The sequence below is a fragment of the Sciurus vulgaris genome, assembly GCF_902686455.1.
Source record: "Sciurus vulgaris genome assembly, chromosome: 5".
Taxonomy (NCBI): Eukaryota; Metazoa; Chordata; class Mammalia; order Rodentia; family Sciuridae; genus Sciurus; species Sciurus vulgaris.
In genome coordinates, this window is record NC_136465.1 from 95,523,610 (window position 1) to 95,550,716 (window position 27,107).

The following is a 27,107-nucleotide window of genomic DNA, read 5'->3' on the forward strand; positions in this document are numbered from 1 at the left end:
ATGTAGAGTCACACCATTCATGTAATCATACATGTATATAGGGTAATGATGTCTGTCTCATTCCACCATCTTTCATACCCCCACATCCTCCCCCTCTTATTTCCTTCTACGTACTCTAAAGTTCCTCAATTTTTCTCTTACCCCCCCATCCCCTACCCCCATTATGTATCATCGTCCACTTATCGGGGAAAACATTCTTTGGCCTTTGGTTTTTTGAGATTAGCTTATTTCACTTAGCATGACATTCTCCAGTTCCATCCATTTACCTGCAAATGCCATAATTTTATTCTTCTTTATGACTGAATAATATTCCATTGTGTATATATACCACGTTTCTTTATCCATTTATCTGTTAAAGGGCATCTAGGTTGTTTATGTGGAATGAGGTAGGAGTCTGAATTCATTCTTTTGCATATTGTCCCAGCACCATTTATTGAAAAGAATATTCTTTCATCATTGAATTATCTTGGCATCTTTTTCAACAATTGTGTAGTTATCTTTTACCTTTTCACCTACTTTTCTAAATTCTTTCTTAATTGTTTACTATGAAAAATTTTAAATATATGAAGAAGTAGAGAGTAGTATAATAAACACACATGGATGTCGATTTAGTTAATATTTTGATAAAATTTGTTTCATATACACTTGTACATACAGGTGTGCATATATGTGTATTTAAGTACTTTAAAATACTCATACTTCACATTTCACACTAAAATACTTCAGTATATTATACTGTTAACACACCTAATAAAATTGTAAATAATTCCTTGATATCATCTAATATAGCTACTCCACACTCAAATTTCCCTAATTGATCCCAGTGGCTCGGGAGGCTGAGGCAGGAGGATCACAAGTTCAAAGCGATCCTTAGTAACCGAGCGAGGCCCTAAGCAACTCAGCAAGATCCTGTCTCTAATAACACGTAAAAAAAGCACTGGGGTGCTGGGGATATAGCTCAGTTGGTAGAGTGCTTGCCTCGTAAGCACAAGGCCCTGGGTTCAATCCCCAGCACCGCAAAAAAAAAAAAAAAAAAAAAAAAAAAAAAAAAAAGCACTGGGGATGTGGCTTGGTGGTTAAGTGCTCCTGGGTTCAGTGCCTGGTACCAAACAAAAGAATCCCTAATTGTCTTATCAAAAAGTCATGGTTTTTTGTTTTGTTTTGTTTTTCTTGGGTTTTGTTTGTTTGTCTTTTAGCTTTTTTGTTTAAACAAAAATCCACTCAAAGACCACTGCATTTGGTTGTAATGTCTCTTGTGTTATCTGACACAGGAAGCTACCATACTTGTTACCCCACCTCACCTCAATGACTTTACCATGTAAAGGAGACAAGTATTTTATCTTGTAGCATTTCCTCCAGTAGCATTTCCTACTGTTGGAATTTGTCTGATTTTGTCCTGGTATCATATACCTTACTTGTCTATCTCTTGTATTTCATATGAACTGGATGTTAGATTTAGAGGGCTGATTATATTCTAATTGAATATTTTTTCACAAGAATATAGATTTTGCTGTATATTTTATTTTATATCATAGGACACTTAAGGTATGATTATCTGATTTCTTAGACTGAAAATGAAATTGAGCACATGGTTCAGTCTTACAACCTACACATTCTATTGTGAAGTTATGTTTTTGATTTTTTGCTTTTCCCTTGAATGCCTAACCTATAGGTAGATATATTCCATAAGTTTTAATCAGTTTAAATCTTTCCCATCCGCCTGGTGGTACTGAGGATTGAACCCAAGGATGTTCTACTACTGAATGACATCCCTAGTCCTTTTTATTTTATTTCAAGACAGGGACTTGCTATATTGCCCAGGATGGCTTGAAACTTAAGATCCTCCTGCTTCAGCCTCCCAAGACACTGGGATTACAAGCATGCACCATTGTGCCCAGCTTCATTATTATTATTATTATTATTTTCGTGGTTCTGGGGATTGAACCCAGGGCCTTGTGCATGCTAGGCAAGCACTCTACCAACTGAGCTGTATTCCCAGCCCGCGTCATTATTTTTGATGCTCAAAGTACATCCTAAATTTTGACCAATGGGTACTCTTTTAAGTTGGTTTCTTTTGTTTCAATTTATTAGCCTTAAAAGGTTGCTTATATTCTGGCACAATACAATGATCAAGGCTTACTTTGTATATTTCTTATTGTAGACTTGGAATCAGCCATTTCTCCAAGGAACCCTGATACCTATTAGTGGACAGTGGTGTTTAGAAACCAAAATTTGTATGCTAGAATTTTTTAGTTAATTCTTCCAGATATTTCCCAGTAAGTAATTGATAAGTTATGGTTAATTCCCCTTTTAAGTATCTGTAGCTTTTTTTTTTTGTCTTTCGCATTAATCAAAATTTCTAAAATGGTATTTATATTGTCAGTTATGCTGTTCTGTACATTAATGACTATACCTTTAGTGTTTAATCTCTTAAGCATAAGGTAGAATTTCAGCTTAAGATAATAGTCTTTGTTATATTAGAGATGTGTCCTATTCCTAATTTATTAGCATTTTTGGAATGCTCTCCTTTGAATTTCTGAAATAATTAATTGTATCAATAGAATTCCAATTACTGAAGCTTTTCTGAACCCTCGGCCGTTTGTGACATATCATTCTTTTACTCTACTGATGATTTGCCTTGCTAATGTTGAATTTAGGATCATTGTCCTTTCACATATCGCTTTGGAGAAACATCAAATCACCACTCTTACCTGGAGCAAAAACATACCACATGGCATTGCATTTCCAAGATTTTGCCCTAGTAACTTCTAATTTTTCAGTATTTGAATTTTAGTATTTGAAACTACTGTTTTCTTTGTTAAAGAAATCTTAGTAAACATGGCATATCTTTTTAACACAGCAGTCATGGAACAGTTACCTCATATACTATTTTCTTTTTTTTTTCATTGAAAACAAATGGGATACATGTTGTTTCTCTATTTGTACATGGAGTCAAGGCATACCATTTGTGTAATCATAAATTTACATAGGGTAATGTTGTTTGATTCATTCTGTTATTTTTTTCCTCCCCCCCCACCCTTCCCATCCCTCCCTTCCCTCCATATAGTCCTTCCTTCCTCCATTCTTGCCCCCCTCCTCAACCTCAACCCTAAACCTAACCCTAACCCCAATGCCAACTCCTCCCATCCCCCATTATATGTCATCATCTGCTTATCAGTGAGATCATTCGTCCTTTGGTTTTTTGAGATTGGCTTATCTCACTTAGCATGATATTCTCCAACTTCATCCATTTGCCTGCAAATGCCATCATTTTATCATTCTTTATGGAGGAGTAATATTCCATTGTATATATATATGCCACAGTTTCTTTATCCATTCATCAATTGAAGGACATCTAGGTTGGTTCCACAATCTGACTATTGTGAATTGAGCAGCTATGAACATTGATGTGGCTGTATCTCTGAAGTATGCTGATTTTAAGTCCTTTGGGTATAGGCCAAGGAGTAGGATAGCTGGGTCAAATGGTGGGTCCATTCCATGCTTTCTGAGGAATCTCCATACTGCTTTCAGAGTGGCTGCACTAATTTGCAACCCCACCAGCAATGTATGAGTGTACCTTTTTCCCCACATCCTCGCCAACACCTGTTGTTGCTTGTGTTCTTGATAATCGCCATTCCAATTGGGGTGAGATGGAATCTTAGGGTAGTTTTGATTTGCATTTCTCTCATTACTAGAGATGTTGAACATTTTTTCATATATCTGTTGATTGCTTATACATCTTCTTCTGTGAAGTGTCTGTTCATTTCCTTAGCCCATTTGTTGATTGGATTATTTGTATTCTTAGTGTAGAGTTTTTTGAGTTGTTTATAGATTCTGGAAATTAGCGCTCTATCTATAGTATGAGTGGCAAAGATTTTCTCCCACTCTGTAGGCTCTCTCTTCACATTACTGATAGTTTCCTTTGCTGAGAGAAAGATTTTTAGTTTGAATCTATCCCAGTTGTTGATTCTTGCTTTTCTTTCTTGTGCTATGGGAGTCCTGTTGAGGAAGTCTCGGTCCTAAGCCGACATGTTGAAGATTTAGACCTACTTTTTCTTCTATAATCTGCAGGGTCTCTGGTCTGATTCCGAGGTCCTTGATCCATTTTGAGTTGAGTTTTGTGCAGGGTGAGAGATAGAGGTTTAATTTCATTCTGTTGCATATGGATTTCCAGTTTTCCCAGCACCATTTGTTGAAGAGGCTATCTTTTCTCCATTGCATATTTTTGGCACCTTTGTCTGGTATGGGAAAATTGTATTTATTTGGGTTTATGTCCATGTCCTCTGTTCTGTACCATTGATCTACCTGTCTATTTTGGTACCAATACCATGCCGTTTTTGTTACTATTGCTTTGTAGTAGAGTTGAAGATCTGGTATTGCGATACCCCCTGCTTCGTTCTTTCTACTGAGGATTGCTTTAGCTATTCTGGGTTTCTTGTTCTTCCAGATGAATTTCATAATTGCTTGCTCTATTTCTGTAAGGTACATCATTGGGATTTTAATTGGAATTGCATTGAATCTGTATAGCACTTTTGGTAGTATGGCCATTTTGACAATATTAATTCTGCCTATCCAAGAATATGGGAGATCTTTCTATCTTCTAAGGTTTTCTTTAATTTCTTTCTTTAGTGTTCTGTAGTTCTCATTGTACAGGTCTTTGACCTCTTTTGTGAGATTGATTCCAAAGTATTTTATTTTTTTCGAGGCTGTTGTGAATGGGGTAGTTTTCCTAATTTCTCTTTCTGAAGATTCATCACTTATGTATAAAAATGCATTGGATTTATGAGCATTGATCTTGTAACCAGCTAGTTTACTGAATTCACTTATGAGTTCTAAAAGTTTCCTGGTGGGATTTCCAGGTTCCTCTAAATATATAATCATGTCATCAGCAAACAGGGATAGTTTGAGTTCTTCTTTTCCTATTCGTGTCCCTTTAATTTCTTTGGTTTGTCTAATTGCTCTGGCTAGAGTTTCAAGGACGATGTTGAATAGAAGTGGTGAAAGAGGGCATCCCTGCCTTGTTCCACTTTTTAGGGGGAATGCTTTCAGTTTTTCACCATTTAGAATGATATTGGCCATGGGCTTAGCGTAGATGGCCTTTACAATGTTAAGGAATGTTCCCACTATCCCTATTTTTTCTAGTGTTTTGAGCATGAAGGGATGCTGTATTTTATCGAATGCTTTTTCTGCATCTATCGAAATAATCATGTGATTCTTAACTTTAAGTCTGTTGATATGGTGAATGACATTTATTGATTTCCGGATGTTGAACCAACCTTGCATCCCTGGGATAAAACCCACTTGATCGTGGTGCACTATCTTTTTAATATATTTTTGGATGCGATTTGCTACAATTTTGTTGAGAACTTTTGCGTCGATGTTCATTAAGGATATTGGTCTGAAATTTTCTTTCCTCGATGTGTCTCTATCTGGTTTAGGTATCAGGGTGCTATTGGCTTCATAGAATGAGTTTGGGAGGGTTCCCTCCTCTTCTATTTCATGGAATATTTGAGGAGTATTGGAATGAGCTCTTCTTTAAAGGTTTTGTAGAACTCGGCTGAGAACCCATCTGGTCCCGGACTTTCTTTGTTGGTAGGCTTTTGATGACCTCTTCTCTTTCATTGTTTGAGATTGATTTATTTAAGTTGTGTATATCCTCCTCTTTCAGTTTAGGTAATTCACGTGTCTCTAGAAACTTGTTGATGTCTTCAAGGTTTTCTGTTTTGTTGGAATGTAGATTTTCAAAATAGCTTCTAATTATGTTTTGTATTTCACTCGTGTCTGCTGTGGTATTTCCTTGTTCATTCCAAACTTTTGTAATTTGAGTTTTCTCCCTCTTTCTCTTTGTTAGTGCGGCTAAGGGTTTATCAATTTTGTTTATTTTTTCAAAGAACCAACAATTTATTTTGGTAATTTTTCTGATTGTTTCTTTTGTTTCAATTTCATTGATTTCGGCTCTGATTTTAACTATTTCCTGTCTTCTACTACTTTTGGTGTTGGTCTGCTCTTCTTTTTCTAGGGCTTTGAGCTGTACAGTTAAGTCGTTTATTTGTTGATTTCTACTACTTTTGTTGAATGCGCCCCATGAAATAAATCTTCCTCTAAGTACTGCTTTCATAGTGTCCCAGAGATTTTGATATGATGTGTCTTTGTTCTCGTTTACTTCTAAGAATTTTTTTATTTCCCTCCTGATGTCTTCTGTTATCCATTCATCTTATAATAGTGTATTATTTAATCTCCAGGTATTGGAGAAGTTTCTGTTTTTTATTCTGTCATTTATTTCTAATTTCAATCCATTATGATCTGATAGAATATAAGGTAGTATCTCTATCTTCTTGTATTTGCTAACAGTAGCTTTGTGGCATAAAACATGGTCTATTTTAGAGAAGGATCCATGTGCTGCTGAGAAGAAAGTGTATTCGTTGTTTGTTGGATGGTATATTCTATATATGTTCGTTAAGTCTAAATTGTTGATTGTGTTATTGAGATCTATGGTTTCTTTATTCAATTTTTGTTTGGAAGATCTATCCAGTGGTGAGAGAGGTGTGTTAGTATTATTGTTAGTATTATTGTGTTGTGGTCTATTTGATTTCTGGAATTAAGAAGGATTTGTTTGATGTACATGGGTGAGCCAATGTTCGAGGCATAGATATTTATGATTGTTATGTCTTGCTGATTTATGCTTCCCTTAGGCAGTATGTAATGTCCTTCTTTATCCCTTCTGACTAGTTTTGGCTTGAAGTCCACATCATCTGAAGTGAGGATGGATACTCCAGCTTTTTTGCTGTGTCCGTGTGCATGGTGTGTTTTTTCCCATCCTTTCACCTTTAGTCTATGGGTATCTCTTTCTATGAGATTAATCTCTTGCAGGCAGCATATTGTTGGATTTTTCTTTTTAATCCAATCTGCCAGTCTATGTCTTTTGATTGATGAGTTCAGGCCATTAACATTCAGGGTTATTATTGTGATATGATTTGTATTCCTAGTCATTTGACTCATTTTTGTTTTTTGACATGATTTGGTTTCTCCTTTATTTGGCTATTCCTTAAGGCTAGTTCCTCCTGTTACTGATTTGCATCGTTGTTTTTCATCTCTTCCTCATTGAATATTTTGCTGAGAATGTTCTGTAATGTGGCTTTCTTTTTGTAAATTCCTTTAGCTTTTGTTTATCATGGAAGGATCTTATTTTGTCATCAAATCTGAAAGTAAGTTTTGCTGGGTATAAGATTCTTGGTTGGCATCCCTTTTCTTTCAGGGCTTGGTAAATGTTGTTCCAGGCCCTTCTAGCTTTTAGGGTCTGGATTGAAAAATCTGCCGATATTCTTATTGGTTTCCCCCGAATGTAATTTGATTCTTTTCTCTAGTGGCCTTTAAAATTCTGTCTTTATTTCGTATGTTAGGTATTTTCATAATAATGTGCCTTGGTGTGGGTCTGTTGTAATTTTGTATATTTGGAGTCCTATAAGCCTCTTTTACTTGGTTTTCCATTTCATTCTTCAGATTTGGGAAATATTCTGATATTATTTTATTGAATAGATTGTTCATTCCTTTGGTTTGTTTCTCTAAGCCTTCCTCAATCCCAGTAATTCTTAAATTTGGCCTTTTCATGATATCCCATAGTTCTTGTAGATTCTGTTCATGATTTCTTACCATCTTCTCTGTTTGTTCAACTTTGTTTTCAAGGTTAAATATTTTGTCTTCAATGTCTGAGGTTCTGTCTTCCAGGTGTTCTATCCTATTGGTTATGCTTTCTATGGAGTTTTTAACTTGGTTTATTGTTTCCTTCATTTCAAGGATTTCTGTTTGTTTTTTTTTCAGTATCTCTATTGAAATGATCTCTTGCTTCCCGTATTTGCTCTTTTAACTGTTGATTGGTGCGATCATTAAATGCCTGCATTTGCTCTTTCATCTCCTCCTTCAATGCCTGCATTTGCTCTTTCATCTCCTTGTTTGCTTCCCTGATTGTTTTCGTTATGTACATTCTGAACTCCCTTTCTGACATTTCTTCTGCTGTGCTGTCATTGGGCTTTATTGATACAGTATCTAGGTTTGTTTGGGACATTTTCTTCCCTTGTTTTCTCATATTGGTCAGATATCAGTGGGACTCTGTGATATTGCAGATTTCCTGTATTGGCTTATAGTGTCCCTGTAGATTTCCAGTATATCACCTCCCAGTCTTCAGTAGCCTGAAGTCTTGGAGTAACTTGATAATGCAGTGCTTCCAAAGAAAGCTGCCCCTAGCCCGCTACTGGTTCCAGGGCTTGGTGCTGACTCTGTGCAGAAAGGCTCTCACTGGGCTGTCTGCTCCGAGAAGCTGGCCATGAAAGGAGACTGCCACCGGAGGGAGCAGGGCTGCTTGGGGAAGTCCCTGGCTGCCCTGTCCTGGTCCCTGAAGCTGCCTGCGGGCCGGAGCTCGCCGCTGGCTCCTGGACTTGGAGCTCACTCTGTGCAGAAAGGCTCTCACTGGGTGGCCTGCTCCGAGAAGCTGGCCGTGGAAGGTACCCGCTGGCGGAGGGAGCAGGGCTGCCTGGGGAAGACTCTAGCTGCCCTGCCCTGCTCTGAGAAGCCGCCCCTGTCCGGGCCTGCCACCCGGGCTGAGCTTTACCCGGTGGGGGAGACTCACCCTGTGGCTCTATGTTAGTCCGAGTCCCTCAATGCCTCCCCTTCTTGAATCCTGGGTTCTGGAGCGACAGGAGATGCAGTCACCCTCTAGTCCGCCATCTTGGATCCTCCTCTCATATACTTTTTTAAATTAAACTTTGTATTTTAGAATAGTTTTTAAAGTTATAGAAATTTTCATGAGTACTGCAGAAAATTCTCATATATACTTATTTTCTTCTATTGGAAGCATCTTATGTTATACTCTTACATTTGTCGCAGCTAATGATTTAACTTTTTTAAATTTTTTGTACCAGGGATTGAACCCATTCCTTTTTATTTTATTTAGAGACAGAATATTGCTAAGTTGTTTAAGGTCTTGCTAAGTTGCTGAGACTGACTTCAAACTTACAATCTTCCTGCCTCGACCTCCTGAGCTGCTGGGATTACAGGCATACATCACTGAATCCAGCTAATGATTTAATATTGATATAATATTATTAAAGTCTGTAGTTTATTTGAATTTACCTAGTTTTTACCTAATGTTCTTTTCTGTTCTAGAATGCCATTAAGGGTACCACTTTATATTTAGTCATCATGTCTCCTTGGACTCCTCTTATTTGTGATGTTCCTCAGACTTGTTTTTGACGACCTTAGTAGTTTTTTTTCTTTTCCGTGCAGGGATTAAGCCCAGAGTCTTATGTATGCTAGTCAAGCACTCTACCACTGAGCTATACCCTAGTCCTAAAAAATATTTTGTTTTTTTGTTTGTTTGTTTGTTTTTGAGACAAGATTTTACTATGCTTTTCAGGCTGGCCTCAAATTCCTAGGCTCAAGTGGTCCCTCTGCTCCCCTTAGTGCTGGGACTACAGATGTGAGAGAGACTCTGTGTCTGACTTGACCTTGACAATTTTTAGAAGTACTAATTATATACTTCTTAGAATGTCCTTCCACTTGTTATGTATTTTGAGGAGGAAAGCCCCAGACATAAACTGCCATTCTTATCATATTGTATATCAAAAGTATTGGCTCTTAATATGATTGTTCATTGATGATGTCAACCTTGGTCACCTGGCTGATGCTAATTAGTGTTTGTCAGTTTTCTTCGCTATAAAATTACCCTTTTCCTGTCCTTTCCAGTATAGGGAAGTAACTATTCATTAGGAAGGAAGTAACTATGCAAAGCCCCCACTTAAGGGATCAAGAGTTATGCTATACCTCCTTGAGGGAGAAATGCCACATTCATTATTTGAATTCTATATGGAAAATTTGTCTGTTCTCCCACATGTTTATTTGTTCAAACGTTTATGTCAGTATGGACTCATGGATATTTATTTGATACTTTGGGTTATAGTCCAGTAATAAATAAAAATATATCTTTTTTGTTTGCTAAAATTATTCAGGCTTTTATAATTGAGCACACTTTTAATTGGCTTCTCTATTCCTTTGCCATAACCCTATCATTTGATTTTTAAACATTTCCTTATTTTCTGGGACTACAAAATACTCCAGATTCATCTTACATTTTCCCTGTCCAGTCATAGAATCAGCCATTATTCCAAAGATCTCTGACTAATGTACCTTCATTCATCTGGAAGAGAACTGCCCATCTCTTTGAGGTACCTTTAAGAAACCTCAAAAACAACAAAATTTTTTTTGTGTGTACTGTATGCAGCTTGTATCCTAGTGAGAACATTGTAAGTATATAGCAAAAATGTGTTGAAAATCTATTTTTGTATTATGTGCTAATGAATAGACAAAACTTAATTTCTAGGATTTTCCAGTGTAGTTGTGATTGACTTATAATTTTTAAAAGACGGTTTCTTCAGTGTCAGAGAACAGGGCCTTCTATATAGTAGATAAGCACTTTACCACTGAGGTGCATACCCAGCTCCTGATTAGTAACTTTGTTTACTAGGTTTTGGTATCAGGATCATGCTATCTTTATGAAATGAATTTATGAAACAGTGGAATTAAGCATATACAGTCTAGCTTGACTCAACCAATGTGGTAGGGTTAACATACATAAAATAAATATGATTTGAAGATACTTGGATTTTTAAATTCAGAGAAGGAAAGTGTTATGTTTTTCTTTATAGTCAGAGAATTTAGAATTAAGAACTTATGTTTGTATAAGACTACTTTGAAGCACTCTCTTCTCTTTGTCTCTTTTATTCCTGAGAAAGATCCTGTGAATGAAGTTGTACTGAGGAAACCGTCTCAGGGAGGTAAAATAATTTGATTGAAATCATGTAGCAAGTAACAATCCTAAAAATCAAACCCAGTTCTTTTCTCATGTGTAATACCAGTTTTTTTAATCATACTGTACTTGCATGTAGAGAAAATATCTCACATTTAAACCTTTTTAAATTTATGTAGCTCCTTTTGTGTTAAAATATAGACATTTAAAGATAGACACATATGATCGCAACCTCCTGTGATTTGAAATATCCACATTATTTTGAGGATAATATTAGTGGCACAATATCTGTTCTTTGAAAAATAGCAACTTGAAAACAAAAAGCTTAAGGATTGCTTTGAATTTTGGTGAGGAAAGACATTTGAATGCCAGTCCACTTTGAAGTCAGTGTTAGACTGTGTTAGATATAATTCTGCAGTGCATTTGAGTGCTAGCAGGTGGCGTGAGTGTACCACACACTATTTCTGAACTATTTATGAGTTTCTGGCATACACTCTATGTAGTTTTGAATATTAAAATGTTAATATGAATATGGGTTTTAAAGTAGTTGTTAGCTGCCATGTTTTTTGACCACTTACAGCAAAAAAGCTAAAACACATTTTAAAAATGACAGTGTCTTTTTAAACATTATGATTTTATTGAAGGGAGCTTCAAAAGGACAGATGACTGCCTGCATTCTTACTATTCTAATGTAAAAGCTGTCCATTTTTCTCTATAGACTGTCTCTATATCCTTGCATATGTATAAGAATTTGCATAATTATAATAATGTAGGTACATTTTCTTATTTTTCTTGTAAGTAATTCTCCATGTTGTTGTCAATCTGATTTTTCATAAAATGGGTTATCTCGCAAACTGTAAACCTACTTGTTGATACGTATTCTTTCTAAAGAACTGTAATAATTCCTAGACCATTGCCAAAAACAAAATAGATATTGTTCTTAGATTTGAAGGTTTGCCATTCAGAGGGGTGGAAATTAGCATATAAATAGGCTATCCTGATAAGATGTCTTGAGGGAAGTGTGGGATTATTGAAGCTAGAGACAAGAATCAGGTGGAATTTTAAAATGTTTAATCTATTTGCTTCTTTATGAAGTTACAATTCTCTCTTAATGCTCTACATGGAAAAGTAATTATGTTTACTATGGTTTGGATATGAGTTTGTCTCCCAAGGATTCATGCATTGGTCACTTTGTTCTCAGTGTGGCAATATTGGGAGGAGTTGGACCTTTAAGGGGTAGGGCCTAGTGGGAGGTTCCCTGGTAACGGGGGAGGGATTAAGATAGTTCTGGAGGAGATTAGGGTCATTCGAAGAGTGAGTCCTTTACAAGAGTGAGTCTAAACCCTGGATTTCTTTCTGGCTTCCTGTCTTGCAATATGATTTGCTTTTCTTATATGTGCTCCAACCATTCTGATACCAGTGCCATGCCTCAAACCTCCAGAACTGTGAACCAAATAAATTTCTTCTCTTTATAAAATTACTCAGCTTCAGATATTTCATATAATAAGCAAAAACGGGTTGATATTACAATGCTTTATTTAACTGTATTCTCTTGTCATACTTACTCATCTCTAGATACTTTTAGCTCATGCTGTAATTCTCTACAATTTAAAAAGTATGTAATTCCAGTATTTCCCAAAACATGTGTTAAGGAAGACTAATTCTATGAACTACTCCTTGAAAATTGAAATCTGAGGTCAAATAAATTTGAGAATCATTAACATACCAACCCTGTATCTTGAAATTCCAAAATGCTCTAAGAAGTATATAAAGAATCCTGTTAGTAAACTCAGATTTCCTAAATATATTTAAAAGAAATAATTTTTAAAAATATGTTAATAGGCTATGGGACTAGTATTAACTTTTGATGTATTTAACAAATAATTTAAAAAATAACAAGCTATGGGACTGGAATTTTCAAAAACATTGAACCGAATTGTTTAAAATGTTTTGAATTAGGCACAGTGACACATCTGTAATCCCAGCAGTTTGGGAGGCCAAGGTGGGAGGATTGCAAGTTCAAAGCCAGCCACAGCAACTTAGTGAGGCCCTGAGCAACTTAGCAAGACTTCATCTCGAAATAAAACATAGAAAAGGCTAAGATGTAGGTTCAATGGTTAAGCGCTCCTGGATTCAACCCTGGTACCAAAAAAAAAAATTTGTTTTGTTCCTTCCCTAGTGCAATATTCCAGCCTCCAAGAGATCGGTACTTCTTAAAAATAAATGTCCCTAAAACAGTTGCAGTGATACAGGTTTCAAAATTGCATGGTAAAAATTTCTTAAAGCTATTTTATTTTATCCGTTTTTTTCTGTTGTCCATCTTTGAAAATACTAATTGAGCTTACTTCTGTTTGTGCTTCTAATAAGCATCCTAATTTGCCTCCTTTAAGACATGTCATTAGTTTTTTCAGGAAGGTACACATACCCAGAACTTTCAGAGAACTCCAAATAATATATTCCTTTTTATTTCATTTATTTTTCTTTCCATAAATAAGATCCGGCTTTAGAATATATGCCAGCTGTTAACTCTGTATCAAAAGTAGTTTGAAAAGATTTCTTTTTGGGGGGGGGTTTAATGTTAATACAAATAACATTATTGCTTCTTTAAGCAAATTACATGAAGTGATTTTTTTTCAAATAATTTTTTCTTTTACTTTTAAGGTGAAACTTTCCAGTTTGAAGTTAGATGATCATGCAAAGAAGAAACTTGTTAAACTTGTAGGAGAACGATACTGCAAGACTACAGATGTACTTACCATCAAAACAGATAGGTAAAGAAAGAAAAGTTGAGCAGACTATGCACGTGTTTCTTTGTCCTCTAGTACTTCGGTACTAGTAGTGAAGGGTTAGCAGAGTTGTCTTAATTCATATTTTTAATATCCTCACACTATGTTGTTCATGTATGCAGAGAGGATTGCTTAACTGTATTGTTACTTTTAATATTAATTTTCACATATCCATATGTATAAAACTTACGTTAAAAGACAAAGTATGATTTGCTAGTAATTAATGCTTAAATAGGTAGTGATTTTTTGTTTGTTTGTTTGTTTTCCTAATTGACTTTGTGATTCTGGAATCTGGCAACATCTCATTCCATAAAATAGAATAAGTGTTCCCTTAAGCAGGTTTTTATAAAATGAAAGCATCAAAGAGTTTTGTAGTTCAAAATTAAAATTATCAAATTATACATGTGGAAATTTATCTAGGCACTTCTGTAAATTAGCAGAATTTCAGAGCCAGGGTAGATATTTGTAACTTCAGTATTATGTTTATCTCATATGAATTTATAAATTTTATGATTTCCATTTGATGTAAAGAAAGGTTATTGGGATATCTTTACTAAATGGTTATTTTCTTATTAGAATTATACTTTGGTTGTTTCTGATTATGTCAAAATATAAAAGACCTGTCTTTAGAGAAAAGAGGGTATGCAGGTCTCCTTTTTCCCTGCGTAACCCAGTTTCAAAGCATTTGGAGGTATCAGAAGCAATTTGGTCTTACATCATCAGTCTTAATGGTGGGAAGAAGGAACATGACATACATGTAGAGATAGTAATAAGATAGAGGCAGAAAAGGTAAAGGAACCATGGTTTCTGAATATTACCTTATGAGGAAAATAGATTTGAAATATATTAGGAATATTCCTTTTACTTAATGCAAAATAATGTTGAAGTTTTACTTTATTCAACTTCAAAAATATCTTTAAAATGTTAGTTTGAAACTCTGTAAGTACCTGATAATGTTGGCTTTTTTTTTTTCTAGTATCAGTGTATATGTTTTATGGTAATGATTATTTGGAATAGAGAACTATTAAATAAACAAATGAAGAATGAACAGTGTAGTTAAAAGTCATTTGTCATTTGATGGTTTTATCTTATAAATAAGATAACTTGGAAGAAATTAAGAACTTGGAAGAAATTATTTCTTTTTCTCTTACTACCCTTAATACATGCGCCATTTCATGTGTATGTAGAAGTTCTAACTAATTTTAGGATATTAGTTCTGTTTTAAATATAGCAGTAATAGTACAGAATTATATATAGTGCAGGTCATATTTAAAAAGAATCAGCTTTAGAGAAATCAAGATTAACAGATTAGCATCTAACTGCCTATTTTTTTTTTCTCATTAAACTTTTGTTATAATGGGTCTCAAAATTCGGTGACAGATTTTTGGTCAAGTTGTTTTCATTAAAAAATTCTGATTTTAAAAACTAATAACTTAATACTGCCACATACAAAAAATAACAAATGGTCCACAAAACATTCTCCTTTCCTTCTGAAGGTTTTCCGATGCATTGTTATTAACCAGTCTTTTACTATTAAACTTAAATGGCTACTTGAGACAGACAGTTCTGAGACTGTTCTTCCACCACTTATTAAGATTTGGGTGGCATTGTTAGGGGTAATATTCATTTAGCCTTCTGAGCTTTCTGGGCATACTTGGTGACCTTGCCAGCTCCAGCAGCTTTTTTGTGGGTGCTTTGATGACACCCACAGCAACTGTCTGCCTCATATCATGAACAGCAAAATGGCCCAGACGAGGATAGTTAGAGAAGCTTTCAACACACATGGGCTTTCCTGGAACCATAGCAGTGATGGCAGCATCACCAGTTTCGAGAATTTAGGACCATCTTCCAGCTTCTTTCCAGAATGGCGATCAATCTTTTCTTTCAGCTCAGCAAACTTACAAACAATGTGAGCTGTGTGACTATCCAGTAAGGGACATAGCCAGCACTGATTTGGCCTGGATGGTTCAGGATAGTCACCTGAACCGTGAAACCAGCTGCTTCCATTGTTGGGTCGTTTTTGCTGTCACCAGCAACATTGCCACGATGAACACCTTTGACAGACATATTCTTGACATTGAAGCTCATATGTCTCTAGGAAGAGCTTCACTCAGAGCTTTGTGGTACACTTAAACAGACTTTACTTCAATTGTGACATTGACTGGAGCAAAGGTTACCACCATGCCAGGCTTGAGAACACTCTACTTGGCCCATAGTGACAGTACCAATACCAATTTTGTAGACATCCTGAAGGGGCAGATTCAAAGGCTTGTCAGTTGGACGAGTTGGGGGCAGGATGCAATCTAAAGCCTCAAGCAGTGTGGTTCCACTGGCATTGCCATCTTTATGGGTGACTTTCCATCCCTTGAACCTAGGCATATTAGCATTAATGATAGTCATATAATACTTGCCGGTCTCATATTTCCACAGGGAGATGTCAATGGTGATACCACGTTCACACTCAGCTTTCAGTTTGTCCAAGACCAGGCATACTTGAAGGGGCCCTTTCCCATCTCAGCAGCTTCCTTCTCAAATTTTTCAATGATTCTTTTGTTGATCCCACCACATTTGTAGATTAGATGGCCAGTAGATCAGACTTACCTGAATCTACGTGTCCAATGACAAGGACATTGATATGAATCTTTTCCTTTCAAGACCATTTTGGCTTTGATTTAGTGATGTTTTTCATGATACCTGTGTTCTGGTAGCAAACTCATTGCAAAAAAGCTGCCTATTTGTTTTTTAACTATTTATTTATTTATTTTGAGATAGAATCTTGCTGTGTTGCCCAGTCTGGCCTTTGAACTTTTGGACTCAAACGATCCTCATATCTCAACCTCCCAAGTAGATGAGACTACAAATACACACTACTGCGCCTAGCTCGTCTTAACTATTTTTAAAATGAGTTCATTAGAGATGAGATGACACAGATTATGAGTTCACAGATTATGAGATGCTGAAGGGGACTTGACTTGGACACAGTCATATTAAAAATAGCATAAACTGTTATATACAAATAACTCCATTAGCGAGGAAAGCAAAGATAAAAATAACACCAGTGTTGAGTATCCACAGATAATGAGCTATTATTCTTATTCCAAAAACAAAATTTTCTTAAAAACAAAGAATTCCTAAAGATATTATCTTTTGTATTTAGTATATGCTTTGCAAATTATTCTGTATACTAAGTTTCTAGAATTTTGACATCTTCCCTCTTTCTCTTTCAAAGGTGCCCTTTAAAGAGACAGAATTATGATTATGCGATGTATCTACTAACAGTTTTATACCATGAGTCTTGGGTAAGTGTGTATGAATGTTTAATGGTTTTTGGGTGTAATTTAGATGATATTAACCTCTCAAAATATTCTGTGTAGCAAGTACTTAATTGAATATTTTGTGAACTACCAAATAATCTAAGTATGTATGAAATATAATAGGTGACTTCTCTTGATAACCAAAGTGAAGATCTTGAAATAGATTATCTGGTCCATCTCAGGCCCATATTAAAATGTGCCTGAAATACTTTTGAAATGCAGAGTTTCTGATGTTTGCTAGAAAATTCAGGGTGCTTTGCTTTGGTGTTTTGTTTTGTTTTGCATTTGAGTGAAAGCTTTCAGTTATGGGAGAGTAATAATTTTTTGTATAACTTCAGAATTTATGATTTATCCTGTTTTCCAAAACTTTGTGGAAAGTTATTTTAGGTGCTTATTAAAATTTTTAGTTAATAATTAATATCTATTATACATTTGGAACAGTTAAGAGCAATTTATTATTTAAATAGTATTAAAAGTGGTCTTGTGTCTGTATTTATTGAGTTGTAATAGAAGTATATGCATTTATGAGGAAAATTTTGCTATACTTGATCATCAACTCATCTGATTTAAATTTGGAAACCAATATGTTTTGTGTTTAGGTAATTCAAAGTTTTAAATATTTTTGGTTATCCCAGCTCCTTGTGAGACTGAGATAGGAGAATCACAAGTTCAAGGCTAGCCTTGGCAACTTACCAAGACCCTGTCTCAAAATAAAAAAGGGCTGGAGGGGCTGGGGTTGTGGTTTAGTGGTAGAGCATTTGCCTAGCATGTGTGAAGCACTGGTCTTGATCCTCAGCACCACATAAAAATAAATAAACAAAATAAAGTCATTGTGTCCCTTTACAACTAAAAAACAATAAAAATTAAAAATAAAAAAGAGCTGGGGTTACAGCCCAGTGGTAGAATGCTCTTGGTTTCAATCCCCAGTACCAAAGTAAAAAAATACATAATCATTTTAAGTATGCATTCAAATTAAGTTAAAATTTTTGTAGATTGCCCAACATAGGGGACTTAGGAGGTTCAGTAGCATTTCATATTAGGAACATTTGAAGGACTAGAGATAGTTGCAGAAGAAGGTCACTGTCTTTAGATGTTCAAAGAGTTTCATACGAAAGAGAACTTAAATAATTTGTTTTTATGACTTAAAGATATAATTGAGTGGAAGCGATAGTGAGACAGATTTCAACTCACTAAATGAGAACTTTTCAAGAGAAATATCCAGAGATGCAGTGGGCTACTTCAGTGGGTAGAAAATGTTCCATATATTGGCTTTCTTCTCTAAGACATGTTTTTTTTTTTTTTTTTTAAAAAAAGAGCACATTCCTGGGACAGGTAGTTGCATTAGATGGCCTTTGGGACTTCCTTCCAGCTTTGAGATACTGTGAGTCTGTGAACACATGCAGCTGCTCTCTAAACTGTTCACAGCATGTTTATTGATGTTAATAATAAAACAGTTTTAACAAGAGAATGAGTGGCAAGTGGAAACAAAGAAAATTTCAAGGTTAGTAAAGAACAAAAAGTAGCTTGTTGCTCTTTTCTTTTGTAGTATTCTCATTTTCATAATTCATCTGAATTTTCTAATTCCTGACTTCAGGAGCAATATGATAATATCAGTTAATCTCTCTTTCCTGTCAGTTGATTTTAGAAATGCCTTTGACTTAAGATGATTAAGTTACCTTTAGAACCAGCAATGTGGCTGAATTAACTACAGTTGTATGGCTAGTGCTTAAGGAGTTAATAATAAACAATAAAAGCCAACCAGTTTTGAATCCCTTATTTTTCCAACAGTCTGTAAAATGAATTGCCCCAAAGGAAATGACAGGCATAAATAAATTCAGTGAAAGTTGACTTACTGGATTCTTTCTGTGGTTCCATGACATAGAATCCAAACAAGCTTGTATTCTGGATTCATACAAGAAGACTTTGATCTTTAATGCTAATTACTTTGATGCCAGGATGGGTAGCCACATATAACTGTCCCAAACAGATATAATTAAAGAATTCCTATATTAAAATTGGCTCTTAGTTCTTTCTAAACAAGTACCATCAGTGAAGGAGCTTTAAGAGAATGCAGATGAGCCATGAAATTTTGCAGAGCTACTGGAACAGAATTTTTATTGAATCAAAATTCTTTTTTCCCTCACCAGCATGGAATTCATACTTGAAATTGATGTTACCACCTGGCATTTAATCCAGTATTTAGAAAGCCCCTGTTTAATCCATTGCTTTCTTTTTTTACAGACTAGCTTCTGAGCATTTCATACTCAAATATGTGTATCTCTTGGCTTTTTAACCTTTCCATGGAGGTTACCTTTGAATAGCATTGAGAAAGTAGTTGGAACCCTCTGAAGAAGGTTCATCTATGCTTTAGCTTAAGGATGTTACTGTTGTATAATATCAAAATGGTTTAACTATAGATGTATCAAGGACTGGATTCCAGTGCCAGTTCCATTACTTTTAACCTCTGAGGTTCAATTTTCTTCTAAAGAGTTTTTGGATAAATTAGAATTTACAGTAAGTATGGAGCAAATAATGGACTGTTAGTAAATAGCTATTAATATCATTAACAATACTAAAATGAAGAAACTTTTTTCTTAGAATTTCAAATTCATTTATTTCCAATTTTGGTACATAGTTTATGTTGACAGAATTTACCCAATTAAAGTCAGATCTCTACCCTACTGTCTTTAAAATTTTAGAACATGTGTCCTATTGACAATTTGACTTAACGATAAAAATGAAACTTCCCAGAATTAACTTTTATTGCATGATGTTTATTAATCTAAACCTTCCAAAAGTGATTAGGTTAAGAAATGATTGAAAGAACATTTTATAGAGGTCTTGCCAGAAGATAGAGTAAAACACGTGGGCAAAGAAAAAAAGCATTTGCTCTGGAAGATGTAGAGCTCTGAAATCAAATTCCAAAATTCTTCTTTGGTTTTGATATTGAATTACTACTAATTGCTACTTTTTAAAATTTAAATTTTGGGGTGTCTTATTGGATTTCATGACAGTTTTATTGCCAGAAATACATCTAACTTTGTAATAGAGTGTGGTTCTGAAAAATCAGTGAACAAAAATTTCTAAGTTAGATAATTTTATGCTTACTTATAAAGTTCATTTTTAAATAGAACCTTATTGCAAATACTTCTGATAAAAGTAAAGAGTCTAAGTTGAAAGTAGCAAAGGCATTGAAGCCAGAGGGAGTAAGCTTTACTGGGGAGCGTTTGTTCATGATCCTTGTAATAGTCCCTCCATCAAGCCTTGCCCCACAAACTCTTGGAATGATCTAACCTTAGCACAGCTGTGAACTTGGAATGAGTGTCCATTGAGCAGAAATTGAACCTGTGTCAGAAGTACAACCTGGGTGGGTTTTCTTTCCTGTTTGTTCTCTGGTTGGCCAACATCTGGTTCTTCTAAGAAGTCTTCCTTACCCTGACCCACACTGAGCAGAGTCAAATCAAAGGCTAGGTCTGGCACTTAGCTGTGGATTTCCTCTTCTGGGTGATTGTGCTCAACACTTGAATCACCATCTTCTAGATCTACAAGTCCTCCTGGGCCACATTACACCCCTGACACCCCTGACAACTTCTGCACAGGACCTGCTCATTCTCAGGGTGGTCTTCTGTGCTCTAAGTTCATACTCAAATCCCTAAGACTTGTTCCCTTTTTCCATGTTCTCTGCTAACATCCTCCAACAAAGAAACTTGACTTAAGAAATTATTTTGCAAAGCCATAATCACCATTTAATCTGTCAGATTTTAACTTCATTTTGATAGTATGTGAGTGCTCACATACACATGCATTGCCAGGTTCTATTAGAGAACTCTTGAACAATGTTTCTGTGTTTACTCTTTCAATAGCTGTTTAGTTCTTATGTACAGCCAGCCCTCCGTATCCATGGGTTTCACATCCACGGATTCAAACAACCTTCAAGACCAGATCAAAAATATTCCTTTAAAAATTACAGCTGTTGGGCTGGGGTTGTAGCTCAGTGGGAAAGTGCTTGCTTAGCTCATGTGAGGAACTGGGTTCTATTCTCAGCACCACATAGAAATAAATAAAATGAAAGTATTATGTCCATCTACAACTAAAAAAATTTTTTTTAAGAATGCAGCTGTTTTGAACGTGTGCAGTCTTTTTTGTTGTTATTCCCAAAATATTTAACAATTGCATTACATTATAATAACTACTTACATAGTATTTACATTGAGAAGACATAAACTTGATTTAGATATCTGCAGACTCCTTCAACCAATCCCCAGCAGACTGGGACAACTGTACAAGAAAAGATACTATGATCAGTATGGACTGTCAAAAGGAATGAGCCTTTACCCTTAGGTACTTTTATTTCTGGAGGGAAATTGATGGTTATAATACAGTCTATTGAGCTGCGTAGTAGAAGTTAGGCTGTGAGAGGTGCAGACAAGGGTTAATTCTACCTGAAAGCTTCAAAGGAGTGGTGACAATTTTGGAAGATGAATAGGAGAATATAGTAGAGAAATGGTTGAAGGACCTTCTAGACCTTGTAGGATTAGAGAGCAGGCAGAAGTTTAGTTTGGGAGGGTATAGACTAACAGGGTGAAGGTAGAAGATGAGACTGGCAATAAGTCAGAGCCAGACTGAGAAACATGCTGTGTATGGCTTATGCACAAAGTGCACATTTGTAATCAGAAGGCAACATCAAGCATTTTACTAGTTGTCTGAAAAGACATCTCTCACTATTTTAGTGTTTATGAAGGAGTAAGTCATCCTATATCAAATGTCAAGTATGCTTTCATTAAAAATGACAAATGTTTATTAATTGCCAGTTATTGGCATGCCATAATTAGATACAGAGGTTAATATAAAACAGGAAAAACATAATCTCCAATGGCAGAACACTAGTGGAAACCAGCAGGTTTAGTGATAAGTATTACACTTATCACTAAAGTTATAAGGGTTTTAGTTTGGGATGCTCTAACAAATTACCACAGATTGAGTGACTTAAACAACAAATTTATTTCTCACAGTTCTGGAGCTAGAAAGTCAGAGATCAGGGTGCGAGTGTGGTTGAGTTAGAGTCAGGGCCCTCTTCCTGGTTTGCAGCAGTTGTTTTCTGGATGTGTTCTTGCATCAACCAGAGAGAGAGGAAGCAAACTCTCCTGTCTCTTATAAAGGCACTAGTCTCATCATGAGGTCTCCATCCTTGACCTCATTATTTCCCAAAGACTCCAACTCCAAGTACCATCATATTGGGGTTGGGGTTTCAACATGAATTTTAGGAGGACACAGACATTCAAGGGTTGTATTATTTACTATTTAATTTTTTTATTCTTTCCCACTTACTCATTTTTTTATATATATCTTTCAAGGCATTAATACCTGATTTGAGCCAAAGCTGACTTCCAACTTGTGATCCTCTTGCCTCAGCCGCCTGTCCCTGGACAAGTTATACTATCTTATTTAGTTTCCTGTATTGGTCCCTAAAGTACTTCACTACAGATACTTGTCTTAGTCACTTATTGTTAACGTTTTGCCTTTCTTATTAATTGTACAGGGCTTCATTAGCAAGGATCCGACATTAATTTGTGCTTCAAAGTATCTAGGTTAATGCTAGGTAAGAACACAGAATATTATAACAGCTTTTGAAAGAAACATTTTCTATTATTTTAAATTTTTATAAATAGACTTTTGAAGATTTTTCAACTCTACATCTGTTCACAAATAAGGTGACAAATCAAGAGGTAAAGTTCCTTTTCAGTAATATAAAATGTGCCATATGTATGTTAGACATCATTAATAATTAGCTTACTGGTATGAAATATTACTAATTCCTAGATAAAATTATTAACAGTCAAAAACTATGACCTCTTTTGAAGAAATATCTTTGCAAAAGTTAAAGACAGTGTTCATGAATGTATGATTTGAATTATGTGTAGATCAGGTTTTTCATTTAACTATATTTTTTAATGTTTAAAATTATTCTAATTCTACATTATTTTGGAAGCTTTCCACAAATGTTTGCTTTAGCGGGTTTATTTCATGATACAAATTTATATTTGATGAAGTTAATAGAATCTATATTCTTAAAAAGTATTGACTTCTAGCAAGGTACATCTATTTCACATAAAGTGTATATTCTATTTCACACTTCATCCATAAACCTAATATACTACATGTTTGCTAAAGAAATGCAACTGGCTAAATATATTAACTGAACTCACATAATGAGTGTGAGCATTTATGTTGGACCAGTAACAGTATCAAGAGACTACATGCCACAGTTTTACTTTATTCCAGACAAATATGTCTCGCCTTTGTTCTAAAAGTAGATCTGTGGTGTTATAGGAGGATCATCTGTGTCTCTGTCTTTTTAAATCTCTCTACTGTTTCAAGTGATCACGTTGAGTTAACACAAAAACAAAACCAAGCTGGGCATGGTGGTGCACACCTGTAATCCCAGCTACCAACCTGCTGCTTGCAGGGCAGGCTGGGAGAGAAGCATCTTGCTGGGAATTTGGAAGGGCGGGGAGAGATTGAGTTTGGAGACTGCACCCAAGACCAGGAAACATGTGGGCCACAGGTAACTTAGGGGACTAAGAATGGATTCCTCTACCACATGAGTGAAACCCAGGGGGACACCCTGGGATACAATCTTCCAGTGTAGACCAGCAGTTACTGGGCCCTGGAGGTGCACTAATTTAAAATCTGCAGACCAACTGGCATTCAACAAAGAGCCTGGTGCCCACCTAAGCCTAAACTGTGCCTCCAGAAATTCCACCTACAAGATTACCTCTCTTGCTCCAGCAGTCTGAAAGGTGGAGCATCACGTTCCAGATGACCCCACCTAAAACTGCTGAGAAGAGAAGCTGAGAATCTTTTGAACTCCAATACAAAGAATACTTTAACTTTTCATCAGGTTTTTTTTTTTTCTCCTTTTTTTTTTTTGTTTTTTTTTCATTTCTGTTTAATTGTCACCTTAATGGTACATGAACATTTATACATACTCATATTCGTTTTTTTTTTCTCATTTCTAACATTTCTGAAGCCAGTCATTTTTCATTAATCAGTGTTTTGAGGACTGGAATGTTTGATTAGTATATTTTAGTTTTGTTTTTGTTTTGAGTCTTTTTATATTATTTTTAATTATTTTTAAATTTTTACTTTATAGATATATTTTTCACTTACCTGTTTCCCTTGATTCTTTTTCTTTCTTTTCTTCCACTAAAAGTCGGTCTCTCTTGTTCTCTTTCACTCTTCCTTTACTTTTTTACTTCTATCTTCTCTCCTTCCTCACAGTTATCATGACCTTTATCACTTCGTTCTCCCTCATCCACCATTTAAAATTGTAAACCCTTTTGCAAACTTCCTGCTTTTATTGTAGGCCAAAACCAATCATGTCATTTGTTTATTGTGATACTTAGCATTTTAGATGTCATAACTATTTGGTTTAATGCTGTATATTGTTTGCATTGGTTGTTATTGTCTATCTCTCCCTAAACAGTGAGATACTAGAAACCTTCAAGGGCACTGCATGTCCACAGGACAGAAAATCTGCCTCAGATCCATGCTGTTATCTGGGTAGACCCACAAATAACATGAAAAAAACAAGGGAAAAAATTTCCCCAAACAAACCAAGATACTTCAAGAACAGAATCTAATGACACCATTGTGGAAGAAATGTCAGAGTAGGAATTTTGAATGTACATAGTTAAACTAATCTGTGAGGTAAAGGATGATGTGAGGAGTAAGATCAGAGAGAAAATACAGGAAATGAAAATCACTTCAATAAAGAGATTCTGAAAAAAAAAAAAAATCAAGAGAAATTCTCAAAATGAAGGAATCAATAAACCAATGGAAAGCATCACCAACAGACTAAACCACTTGGAAGACAGAACCTCAGGCAATGAAGTTGAAATATATAATCTTGAAGATGAAATATATAATCTTGAAAACAAAGTTGACCATGGAGAAAAGATGTTAAGAGACCATGAACAGAACTTCCAAGAAATATGGTACAACTGAAAAGACCAAATTTAAGATTTATCAGGATAGACGAGGGCTCAGAGATACAAACCAAAGGAATGTACAATCTTGTCAATGAAATAATATCAGAAAATCTCCCAAACCTAAAGAATGAAATGGAAAATCAAATATGGGAGACTTAAATACCCAAAATTACAACACCCACACCAAGGCACATTAATTATGAAAATGTCTAACACACTAAATAAGTATAAAATTTTAAAGACAGCCAGAGAAAAACAGCAGGTAACTTTTAGAGGAAAACCAATTCAGATCTCAGCTAACTTCTCAACCCAGACCCTCAAAACTAGGAGATGTTGGAGTAATATATACCAAACTCTGAAAGAAAATGAATGCCAGCTACGAATACTACACCCAGCAAAATTAAGCTTCAGAATTGATGATGAAATAAAAACATTCCATGATAAACAAAAGTTAAAAGAATTCACAGCTAGAAAGCCTGCAGTCCCAAACATTCTCAACAAAATATTTCACGAAGAAGAAATTTTTTTAAAAAGTGAAAACCAGCAAAGGGAAGAATTACTCTAGAAGAATAGTCAAACAAAGGAGAAACTAATTCAAAGTAAAAACCAGAAATAAATAAAAAGGGAAGGGAATAAAAATTGTTTCTCAATAATAACATCGAATGTAAATGGCCTAAACCCATCAATCAAAAGACATAGACTGGCAGATTGGATTGAAAAACAAGACCTAACAAAATGCTGTCTTCAAGAGACTCACCTCATAGGCAAAGACATCCACATACTGAAGTAAAAAGAAGGGGAAAAACATACCATTCACATGAATCTCGTAAACAAGCAGATACCCTCATATCAGATAAAGTGGACTTTCAAGCCAAAGTTAATCATAAGGGACAAAGAAGGACATTTCATACCACCTAAGGGAATAATACTTCAACAAGTCTTAACAATCATAAATATTTATGCCCCAAACCATGGAGCACCTACGTACATCAAACAAACCCTCTCAGATTCAAGAATCAAATTGACCAAAACACAGTAATACAGGGTAACATGCCTCTGTCACCACTGGTTAGATCCTCTAAACAAAAACTAAATAAAGAAGCTATAGAACTAAAAAATGCAATTGATAATTTAGATTTACAGACATGTATAGAATATTTTATCCATCAGTGACTGAATACACTTTCTTCTCAGCAACACACAGATCCTTCTCTAATATAGACCATGTTGTGTAAGCTATCATGTATGTTGGCATGCAGTTGTAATATTACCTTAATGTATTTTTAGCATCTATAGGGTTATTTTTATAGCTCTCTTTCCATTGGTATTAATTTTTGTGTTCTTGCTTCTGCTTGATTAGACTTTCATTTTTTCACCTTTTAGCTGTATTATTTCTTCTCTATTTCATATATTTCTGCTTCTACTTTTGTTTTTCCTTCCTACTACCTAATTTGAAGATAATTTGATTGTTAATCTAGCTTCTTTCTGATATAAGTACTTTATGTTATAAATGTTCAACTAAGTACTGTTTCATCTCAGAGATCCTGATATTTTAAGCTTTTTATCACTTAGTTCAAGGCACTTTGTATTTTCTTTTCTCATGCTTTCTTCTTTGACCTATGAGATATTTATGTGTACCATTTATTTTATTTTATTTTACCTAAAAAAGTTGTGGATATCCAAAAAGCTCTTTTTTAATTTTTATTTTTATTAAATTATTTTTTTTATTTTTACAGACTACATTTTGATTCTTTGTACATAAATGGAGTTCATCTTTTCGTTTCTATGGTTGTGCACGATGTAGAATCATACGATTCGTGTAATCATACATGTACATAGGGTAATGATGTCTGTCTCATTCCACCATGTTTCATACCCCCCCCCATTTCCCTCTATGTAATCTAAAGTTTCTCCATTCTTCTCTCAGTCCCCAACCCCCACCCCCATTATATATCATCGTCCACTTATCAGGGAAAACATTCGGCCTTTGGTTTTTTGGAATTGGCTTATTTCACTTAGCATGATATATTCCAATTCCAACTATTTATCTGCAAATGCCATAATATTATTATTCTTTATGACTTAATAATATTCCATTTTATGTTTAAGTAGTTGACATGCGCGAGTGGGGTTATATATATCTTAAGGTGGTTGATGTGTAATGTAATAAATCATACAGGAAACACAGTCTTCATGATTTCAAATTTTAAAAAAGTAA

At 35.1% G+C, this 27,107-nt stretch overlaps 1 protein-coding gene across 1 annotated transcript in view; it reads left to right on the forward strand.

The window, feature by feature from the left end:
- Positions 1-27,107, forward strand: part of MRPS35 (mitochondrial ribosomal protein S35) — a 51,709-nt gene that overhangs the window by 13,997 nt on the left and 10,605 nt on the right. The window contains exons 6-7 of the mRNA XM_079139447.1: positions 13,460-13,569; positions 16,814-16,883. Of these exons, the coding sequence (XP_078995573.1) occupies positions 13,460-13,569; positions 16,814-16,883 (180 nt within the window). The remainder of the gene's footprint in view (positions 1-13,459; positions 13,570-16,813; positions 16,884-27,107) is intronic.